General features: G+C 39.7%; 1 protein-coding gene across 1 annotated transcript in view; it reads left to right on the plus strand.

Annotated features, from left to right (window-relative positions):
* ahcyl2b (adenosylhomocysteinase like 2b) overlaps positions 1–8,543 on the plus strand; it is a 34,196-nt gene extending 25,653 nt beyond the window's left edge. Inside the window, exons 10-17 of the mRNA XM_042722671.1 lie at positions 275–363; positions 674–744; positions 1,784–1,878; positions 1,968–2,066; positions 3,083–3,151; positions 3,373–3,451; positions 8,183–8,303; positions 8,394–8,543. Of these exons, the coding sequence (XP_042578605.1) occupies positions 275–363; positions 674–744; positions 1,784–1,878; positions 1,968–2,066; positions 3,083–3,151; positions 3,373–3,451; positions 8,183–8,303; positions 8,394–8,400 (630 nt within the window). The 3' untranslated portion in view covers positions 8,401–8,543. The remainder of the gene's footprint in view (positions 1–274; positions 364–673; positions 745–1,783; positions 1,879–1,967; positions 2,067–3,082; positions 3,152–3,372; positions 3,452–8,182; positions 8,304–8,393) is intronic.
* The last annotated feature ends 2,238 nt before the right edge of the window (positions 8,544–10,781 follow it).

Below are 10,781 nucleotides of genomic sequence, written 5' to 3' on the forward strand. Positions count from 1 at the left end.
CCACTGCCCTGCTGCATTACTGCATTAGTAAACAGATACCAGATATGGCCACTAGAGGACAGAAAACCATAGGAAAAACCTCCACATGTATTTCATTTGATTTCTGCTAACATAGTCTAACAGGAATGCTTTTCCAGGAAGAACTAAGGATCTTGATCTTGCCCTGTTTGTGTCAATCTCATAGCAAGTGTGCTACGTACAGTATATATTTTCACAGGTACATTTAAACTTTTTGTTCTGAGTCATTACTGTAAATACTGTTGTGTGTAATTAGGTTGGAAAAGGCTGCAGTGCTGCTCTCAAAGCGATGGGCTCCATCGTCTACGTCACTGAGATTGACCCCATCTGTGCCCTACAGGCCTGGTGAGTCGCAGCCGCTTTCACTGATTCAGCGTTTCCTCAACAGCAGCGATGCCCTTTAGATGCCGTTAAATTACACTTAATGTCATTCTAATGTGTTAATACATTGTGAACCAGCATTTGAGTGGTGAATGACTCTCCAGCACTGTGTATTCAGCATTTTTGCACACCTGATTCAAATTATCATAGTACTTTTCTAACTCTTGTAAACGTTCTGCAAGGTTCTCATTCAGAATTTAGTCTCTTGCCACTTATTTTTAATTTTTACTCATTAGAAAGACTCTAGAAAAGATTTATATTTGTCATCACACAGCATGGACGGCTTCAGGCTGGTAAAACTCAACGAAGTCATCCGACAAGTCGACATTGTCATCACCTGCACAGGTATTTTGGAATCCGTTTTTGATGGTAGTAAATTTCAAAGGTTTATTTTTCTGATTTGAGAGAAGAAAAATGACAGTTTAACCAAAAAAGAAAATAATTCTCTACTTTTTGGATCCTTTTTGAAACTTGAAAGCTGCTGTGCCAATTCTTTGTATTTGCTTGGATTTTTTTTTTAAATAAATATTATTTTTAAATTTTTAAAATATTTATAATATTATTCTTTGAAGGTTTTTAGCCAAATAATAATAATTATTATTATTTTATTTATTTATTTGTTTTATTTTATATTTTATGTAATAATTATATTAAGAATAATAATTTTTATATTTTTAAAAATAATTATTTAACATTGTTTTTAAATTATGAAGGACTTTAGTCTTAATATCATCATCCTCATCATCATCATGTATTTGAATTCATTTGAATTTGAGTCTTTTTTAACATTGTTTTTAAATGAGGTTATCATAAATAATTAGCTGTCAGCTAGTGTTTAACAGACACTACACTGCTGCAGAATGATACACTGTTATATAACTGAGCAGAGTTTGTTGCCTGTATAACTGCATTCTGACTCTCACTGCACTATGCAAAAGCACTTGTCATTAGCACAGTGATTCTAGTATAGATTGCTCTACCTAAAGTTAATTACATCTGAGACTTCACGTAATTATGCCTGAGCTGCAGTCAGTCTTGAATTTCAATTAAATGTAGTTTGACAACTTCTGATTATGGACCAATTTCTAGCCGTTCCTGTAAGATATAGTATCAGGACAATTCAAAAATCTAACCTGAATTACAGTTCAGTCTGCAGGCAGCTGTGTTGCTCATGTGGATGAAATTACTTTTGGTAGTAATTGCATTTGGCCTGTTTTGGATTCATTTAGTGGTTCTGTGGGGAAAGACAGGTGGAGAACGAGTGGCTCTTTGAGTCACTTTAGATCAATTTCTTTCCCGAAGCTCCTTTCATCAACTAAACCAAGAAGCTTTCAGGGTTTCTCGTCAGCATTCATCTCACTCTTGTTGTGTGTGGTGTCCGTAGGCAATAAAAACGTGGTAGTAAGAGAGTACATGGACCGCATGAAGAACGGCTGTATTGTCTGCAACATGGGCCACTCTAACACTGAGATCGATGTGGTGAGGAAACTGCTCTAACCCATAGCTTATTGTCACTTATGTATGTAAAGAAGTGTCTGAAAGTTGATATTCATCTTCCACCTTTTCAGGCCAGTCTGCGAACCCCTGAACTGACCTGGGAGCGCGTGAGGTCGCAGGTGGATCATGTGATCTGGCCGGATGGAAAGAGAATAGTGCTGCTGGCAGAGGTTAGAGAGATTGGAAATTTTGCTTTAAGACTATTTAGATTGAAGTCAGTCCTGCCGGTATTTCACAGTTTTTTTTTATTTATATATATATATATATATATTCATTCTTTCATTTATTCATGTGCTTTATAAATAAATAACCTGAACTGATTCTTTCATATATAATGACTGGTTTTGTTGGTAGTAATTTCCAGAATTTTGTGGAAAATTTCCAGTGCTATTTTTATAATTAGATGATACACATTTTCTACAAAATGTTTACATTTTCCCAGTGTATTGCATTAGTCTTTATCAGACTGATGTGTTGAAACTTTTAGTACTGCGTCTTATGTGATCATTTTGCAGTTAAATGGTAAATTATGCAGGAATAAAAAAAAATAGAGACAATTTAGATGAATTTGCATTGTGCTGAATTGCAAAAAAACTGGAGGGGATGTAAAATACATCTTCATAGGTAAAATCTTAATGTTATCACAAATACATTGAAGTGTTTTTTAAATTATATTTTATTTTATTTTTTAGTTTTTTTTCTAATTTCAATTTTTCATTTTAATATTAGTTTTGGTAATTTTGTAATACATTTTTGTAATTTTGTTCATTTTTGTTTTATTGCTCTATAGTTATTAGGTTACATTGGTTTTTATTTTGGTTTAGTTATTTTTGTACTTTGTTAAACTAAAATAAAAAATGAAATGAAGTTTTGGCAACTAACTGAAAAGTTATATATATAGTTTTTAGTTATCATTTAGTTTTAGTTGAAGCTTTTTTTAAAACCCTGTTATATTGGATTAAATGTCCATATATAAATGAAAAATATATATTTTTTATATGTAGTGTGGCAAAATATCTGAAAAGTATCTTTCTTTAGGCAAGGCAAATTTATTTCTTTAACCAGTCGGATATATCACAGGCATTATGAAGGAGAAAAAAAGAAGTTAAGATTAAAATGTAACTAAAAACACAGTTTGTTAGAATTCAAAACTCCTACCAAACACATAAAACGAAAATAAATCCAGGGTCGCCTCCTAAACCTGAGCTGCTCCACTGTTCCTACCTTTGTGCTGTCCATCACTGCGACTACCCAGGTGAGACGAGAGTGAAAGAGTGACAAATGAACACAAATGACTATTAAATGGGTAATGTGCTTTAGTGTGCATGCAAGGAGAATTTGACTGCATAGTCCAATCAGAGAACTGGTTTCTCAGTCTGTGTGCTGTGTGAGAGTATGAACCTCAGGCACTTAAAGTGTGTGTGTCACAGCCTTGCTGTTGTCATGGTGACTGATTTCTTGCTCCTTTCTCCCCAGGCGCTGGCTCTGATAGAGCTATACAATGCTCCTGAAGGCCGCTACAAACAGGACGTCTACCTGCTGCCTAAAAAAATGGGTATGATGCATTGATATAAATACATGCACGTGCATAAAAAATGCCATGTCTAAATGAATGGTTATGCATGACCTGAAATGAACCGTTTGAGAGCTCTGTGCTGCTTATCTTCCATTAAGAGAAGCGTCTTATGCAATAAACCCAGCATTTAAGTGAAATCCTCAAATGTTGTGTTAATATTATGGCCGTCTAGGAGTGTAATAGTTGTAATTGTTTTAGTCTGCTCCATGCACAGATGTTTTCAGCCTGTTGAAAGATTCAGCGTTTTCTGCAGCATGCATTGTAGAGAGTTTAGCCATGTGGGATCCTGTGCAGACACTGAGGAGCAGGAGACAGCTGAAAATAGGTCACGCTATCACAAACGGCTGCCACTTCTCCCTCCCCGATCTCTCATCCTCTCCACCGCTCTTAAACTTTTCCTTCCAAACCTGCAGCTCACGCTCACAGACACGAAAAATAAATCAGAGATTGAATCCCAAACGGCCTCTTTAAGAGGAGGTGGGGAGATTTGGGTATTTGATTGTAGTACCTTCGGTCTGTGACATTTTGCGGGTGAAATTGAGTAATTCCTATAGGAATCCATACGACTGGAAATTTTGCTTGAGAGTGAAAAAGTTCTGCAGCAGATTTCTCTCATTTTCAAGCTGACCAGTAGAAATCTGCTGGGTTTAAAAGTGAGTTGTGCTTTATACTTCACTCTGCTATTGGCAGGACAGCGCACCTCTTTTTGCCCTCAAAATTAAATTGGCCTATCGTTTTTCAGATTGGAGATGAGTTTCCTTGATTTTCTGAATCTTTGCATCAGAAGTAATACATGAATATTTAAATAGCCTTTTTTTGCAAATTTTTTTTTTCTAAAGTTTGTGAGCCAGTTATGCCAGTTATGCTAAGTTATGACCCTTAAGATGGCGGCGCGGCCACACGCAGCGGCTTCTCTCTGTCCCGACAGAACGGTGTTTTCGTTGTCTTGTAGTCGCAGTGTTTTTTGCACGTTGTCGTCACGTCTACCTGTCTGTAAGCGCAATTACAGTCGCGAGTTTCTGCTCGATGTCGGCAGAACCGCATTTTTTTTTATATTACAGTTAAACTACCGCGCAAGCGGAACAGCTGCGGGATCTCGATCTGCTACGGAGGCCTTCACCATCATCGACCCCCACTACTTGCATCTCGCTCCGCAGCGGAGGCGCCACAAGCGGCGTGAGAGGAAGCAGAAGAGGGGGAAGCGCGGAGGTATCCGGGCTAGGCTAACGGCTAACCCACACAAGCCATCTGTCCCCCACCATCGTACTGGCTAACGTACGCTCGTTGGACAATAAACTGGACTACATTCGTTTACTACGCTCAACTCAGAGGACTGTAAGAGACTGTTGAGTTTTTGTGTTCACGGAAACATGGCTCAGCAACAGCGTTCCAGATGGCGCTATTCAGCTCGACCAGCTGACGTGCTATCGAGCGGACAGAGCTCTCGTCGCGGGCGGAAAAAAAAAACCCGCGGCGGCGGGCTTTGTTTTACATCAATGACGCGTGGTGCCGCGATTACTGTTGTGATCAGCAAACACTGCTCAACCCTGGTGGAGTTTATGATTATTAAGTGCCGGCCGTTCTATCTGCTGAGGGAATATACTGCTATACTGCTCATTTCAGTGTACATTCCCCCATTCAAACATCACCAGCAACAGGAACGACGCACTTAATGAACTGTACCAACACATCAGTGAGCAGCAGACAGCACACCCGGATGCTTTTCTCAATCATAGCTGGGGATTTCAACCATGCTGACCTTAAGAGTGTGTTTCCAAAAATACACCAGCACATCAACTTTCCAACACGAGGTAATAACATTTGGACTTTGTTTACACCACACACAGAGAGAGCTTACAAAGCCCTCCCCCTCCCCCACCTCGGAGCCTCAGATCACACACTGTTATGCTAATGCCTGCATACAGACCACTCATTAAAGTCGCCAAACCAGTTTACAAACAGATTAAAGTGTGGCCAGAAGGATCATCAGAGATTCTTCAGGACTGCTTCAACACAACTGACTGGGACATGTTTAAACAGGCTGCCACATGCAATAACACCACTGACCTCCAGGAGTACTCAGAGACTGTTACTGCCTACATCAATAAGTGTATTGATGATGTAACGATCACAAAAACTATCACTGTCCGGGCATGCCAACCAGAAGCCATGGATGACGGGGGAGGTCTACAGACTGAAGACACGGAATGCTGCCTTCAGAGCTGGAGATGAGGTGGGCACTGAGAACAGCTGGGCCAACCTGTCCCGCGGCATCAGAGAGGCTAAGAGACAGCACTCCAGGAGGATAGCTCACCAATTCAGCGACAGCAGAGACACTAGGAGCCTGTGGCAGGGGATACAGACCATTACGGACTACAAGCCCCCCACCACGGACCTGTGACAACACATCTCTCTGCTGAACGAGCTGAACACTTCTTCGCTCGCTTTGAGCAACAAAACAGCACCACTGCACAGATGACCTCCACCTCCTCCTCGCGAATGACTCTGGACCCCAGACAGTTGTGAGGAGATCCTTCAGCAGATCAATAAAGCTACGGGTCCTTGTGCAGCGAAACTCACTGATGTCTTCACAGACATTTTAAACATCTCACTGAGGTCAGGCTGTTTTATTCCAAATTTTAAAACTACCACTATCATCCCAGTCCCGAAGAAGCCTATCTCCATCCTGCTTCACAGTCCTTGTCACTTACCCCCATCCTCATTGAAGTGCTTTGAACGGCGAGTCATGATCAACCCCCTTCCCTGGACCCATTCCAGTTTGCACTGTACCGGTCCGAGTCCGATGATGCCCATCTCCACTGCCGTAACGCAGCACTCACCCTCTGGAAAAAAAAGGACTCTTATGTCAGAATGCTGTTATAGACTTCAGTCAGCATGACACAATCATCCCTCAACAGCTATCACACAACTGAGTCAGCTGCTCAACACGTCGCTGTGCCCTGGCTGTTGGACTTTTGATGGAAAGACTCAGGCAGTAACGGAGTCGGCACAACACATCCGCACACCATCACCTCTTACTGGGGCACCCCAAGGATTGGCTGAGCCCCCCTTCTTCTTCAACCCACGACTGCAGCGTCACACAGCTCCAACAGTTTGCGGACCACGACTGTGGTGGGTCCTCATTAGCAACAGAGATAACAAACTCAGGAGCGAGGTCCCGTGGTGCAGTGACAACAATCTCTCTCTGAACGTGAGAATACGGGAGATTGACTTTCAGGAGAGCACACACTCACACCAAGCAGTTCCTCTGATTGCGACTGGGGAGAGATGTGCAGCAGCACCAAGTTCCTTGGGTGTGCACCATCACAGATTCTCCTGGACCGGACAACACTGCATGGCCAAGAATCAGTCCTACTTCCTAATTCGGCAAACTGAGGAGAGCCAGAGCCCCACCCCCCCATCATGTACAACTTCTTCTAACAGAGGCACCATCGAGAGCATCCTGACGCTGCATCAATGGCGCCTGCAACGTGTCCTGCCGAAAAAGACTCTACAACGCAGTGAGAGCAGCTGAGAAGATCATTGGTGTCTCTCTACTACCCTCCCTCCAGGACATTTATGGAACACGTCTCACCCGAAAGGCCCTCTGCATCACAGGGTGATCCCACTCACCCATCACACAGCTTCTTCAGCCTGCTACCATCAGGGAGGAGACTGCGGAGTCTCCAGGCTGAAGGACAGCTTCATCCACCAGGCTGTCAGGAAGCTGAACTCCCTCCCGAACCTGCCCCCCCCTCCCTCTTCTTCCCCAGGCACCACTGAACTATGAACCCCCCCCCCCCCCCCCCCACACTAATTATATGATGACATGATTGCAATGCGAGTCACTTTGCAGCATTGGTCTGCTCACTCACCGCTTACCATCATTCGGCATGGAACTACCTCATCAGGTCAGTTAAAAACTGCTCTTGGTCACTTGTCACTTGTCACTTTAATCAGACTTAAGATATTTTTAATAAGTGATTTTTTTGCACTAAAAAAATCTTTTAACTGCACTGTTGTTCACTTCATTGATTTGCACTATATCATTTACCTTGCGCTGCTTTATAACTTTAACTGTATTTTTAACTTTTATTTTTATTATATGTCTTTTTTTTTTTTTTTTTTTTTTTTTTTTTATTTTTTAATTCCCTTTTGTATAATTGTATCAACATTTTATATTTGATCTAGTTATTTTTTTTAGGCTTTAATGTTAATGTTATCTGTATGCACCGGGGGTCTGAGAGTAACGCAATTTCGATTCTCTGTATGTATGTACTGTACATGTGGAAATTGACAATAAAGCAGACTTGACTTGACTTGACTTGCTGTATCTGTGTACATTTAGACTCCTCTAACTTTTCAGTTGATTCTTATGAAAATTTGTGATGAAGTGAAGCCAGATTTTAAAAAAAAAAAAATGTTTTTTTAAAGGGTTATGTGACACTGAAGACTGAAGTAATGATGTTGAAAATTCAGCTTTGATCACAGGAATAAATTATGTTTGAAAAATAGATTCCAATACAAAATAGTTATTTCAATTTGTAAAAATATTTCATTATACTGTATTTTTGATCAATAAATTGCAGCCATGTTTACTTGGCACTGAACTGTGCTGCTAAATTATAAACAGTCAATCAAAATATGACTTTTCTTGATGCAAAATGTTTAAAATGTGCTTAAAAAAATGCTAATCTGCTTTTTCCGCAGATGAGTACGTGGCCAGCCTTCATCTCCCTACTTTTGATGCACATTTGACTGAACTGTCTGATGAACAGGCCAAATACCTTGGCCTGAACAAGAACGGACCCTTTAAGCCAAACTACTACAGGTCAGCATCTGCATGATAAACCTTAATGATTCAAAAACTCCTGTCTATCTTAATTATGTGTAATAATTGCTTGCAATGTTTCATTTTTAGGTACTAGACCCATTCCCAGGTGGGAAACGAAGACTAAAGTAATTACCAAGACTCCATAATTCATACAGACTAAGAGCTGTGTGTCACAGCCTGCATTTGGAGGGGAGGGAGAAGTCCTGCTCTGATTGGTTGGGGGTGAAGGGCGTGGCTAATTGTGAAGGCGCTGTGGCTAATTATCGCTACGGCAGTGTTTATTTATTTTACGCTAGAATAACATAGCTAACCTTTTATGAGCTGCTACTGCCAGTGGTGCAACCTAGCGACGTTTTCATGGAAAATTCACCATTACATCTTTTCTTAGCTTCATGTGTTAGTTGTATGTAATCCATTTAGAGATCTTTTATTGTTTAATTATAAGTTCTGGTAAAGACAAAAAAAAAAACAATGTTCAATCATACCTGATGATTAAGTCATGGACATGTTAAGTTGACCTGTTCTGTTGTTTTCTACATGTGATTTTTTTTCTTTATATAATATGGGGGGTGGGACAGAATTGCGGTCGGGCGCAGGGCGTTAATCATTCTTTTTATTTGATCACACTATTCAAATTTGGTTGTTGTTTATTTTTTAAAACTTGTATTAATTTTTACAGCAAATTTTAACATTTTTGCGCTCTCGGTTCTAAATAAAAGCTGTTAAAATTTCACTGGATTGTTAACGATTTGGGGGCGGGGCTTATCCCCTCCGTTCACTCAGACTGGAATCTCATTGGCTGAGGCATTAGCATTTCAAATTTCCCTTTCAAACGCAACATGCTCCTTCCACACTGTTTCCAAGAACGCCAGTATTGATGTTTGAGATTGAAATGCTCAAACTGTGTGCAATCTATCCACGTTATTGCTGAAACTCGTCAGGCTGTGTAATCACAGGGGTGTATATTAAGATATTTATAAAAAAAAAAAAAATGTTTTTACTTTTTCTTCTGCCATCAACCTTTGCTCCTATGAACTCATCCTCTGTCATTATAAAAATAAGCAATTTAATGTTCTAAGATATTCTAGTGTAATATGAAATTTAATGATACCCTTGTTTTATATACTGTGAAGTAGAGCCTATTTCAATGAGATACCAAATGTACAGTTAATCCGGTACCGAGTTTCTTTCCAGGTCCTCTGCAGATTTAGTCTGGAACACAATGGGAGAGAAATGTGTGTAAACTGAAGCCAAGACCAACTGTGTACTCATTTCTGAGGATAGAAGGAAAGTTTTGCTGTTTGCAGGCCTGTAGAGCAAAAGCTGCCTTTGTGACTGGGATATTCAAATATAATAAAATTGGGACCTTTATTTTGCTATACTTCTGGAAATCTTTATGGCAGATGTTTATCTTCTCTTTGCCATCTGTGTTTGTCATAAAGGGAATCAAAATGACTTTGTCAGTTTCTTGTTTAATGTGGCGTCTCTTTCCTTCGCTCAGAACCGTCTCACGTGGATGTGTGTGTCGTGTAGGTGTCGATTAGCCAATGGGACGCTTGCAGCGCTAAATACTTTTCTTTGATTGTCCTGCCCAAAGTATACTTGTTTTTTTTTTTTTTTATAGTAGAATGCACAGCTGTTCAAAGTACTCCTTTTTATAGCATGCATGAACACAGGCGCTCGACATGTGCACTAGAAAGATTCATGCATCTCCAGTGTCTGCGCCTTTTCTCTCCAAAAGTTAAGAGCGAATAGGTGTTTTAACCCCCTCACACGAGCGCTCATCAGCGCAGGCGTCTGCTGGTTTTGCTAGAGTTTTCAATAGTTTATTGTTGTTCTTCTGTCTCATCTGTTTTTTTTTTTTTCCAAAATTTGAATCATTGCCCCGGGTGTTTCCAGTGGAAGCCTGTTTCAATCACAAAATAAACTAAATTAATTGCGACTTTTTGTCTCACGGTTTGGATTTTTTTTTTTCGAAATTGTGAGATGTAAACTCACAACTCATCTTGCAATTCCAAATTTGCATCTAATAATTTCTGAATTTTGAGTTTGAATTGAATTTTTTAAATTCTGTTTTAACAGGTAATTGCTACTTTTTATTGTACATTTCTTACTTTTAAGCTTACAATTTGGACTTCTCAGAATTGTGAATTTATACCTTGCAGATTTTTTATTTATATAGAGCTGCAAGGTAATTACAACTTTATATCTCACAATTCATACTTAGAAATGGGAGTTCATATCTTGCAAAAATGAGCTGACATCATTTTTTTTTTTTCTCAGAACTGAATTTTTACAATTCTGCATTTATATCTTGCAATTCCGTTTTTTTTAGACTTTTAACTCTCAATTCTGACTTCTCAGAATTGTGAGTGATGAACTGGCAATTATGAGTAAAGTTGAAATTGTGAATTTTTGTTTTGTCAATATGGCGTTTTGCATATGGCAATATTGCATTTCGCAATTGTGTCTTTT

The sequence above is a fragment of the Cyprinus carpio genome, chromosome B4, assembly GCF_018340385.1.
Source record: "Cyprinus carpio isolate SPL01 chromosome B4, ASM1834038v1, whole genome shotgun sequence".
NCBI lineage: Eukaryota > Metazoa > Chordata > Actinopteri > Cypriniformes > Cyprinidae > Cyprinus > Cyprinus carpio.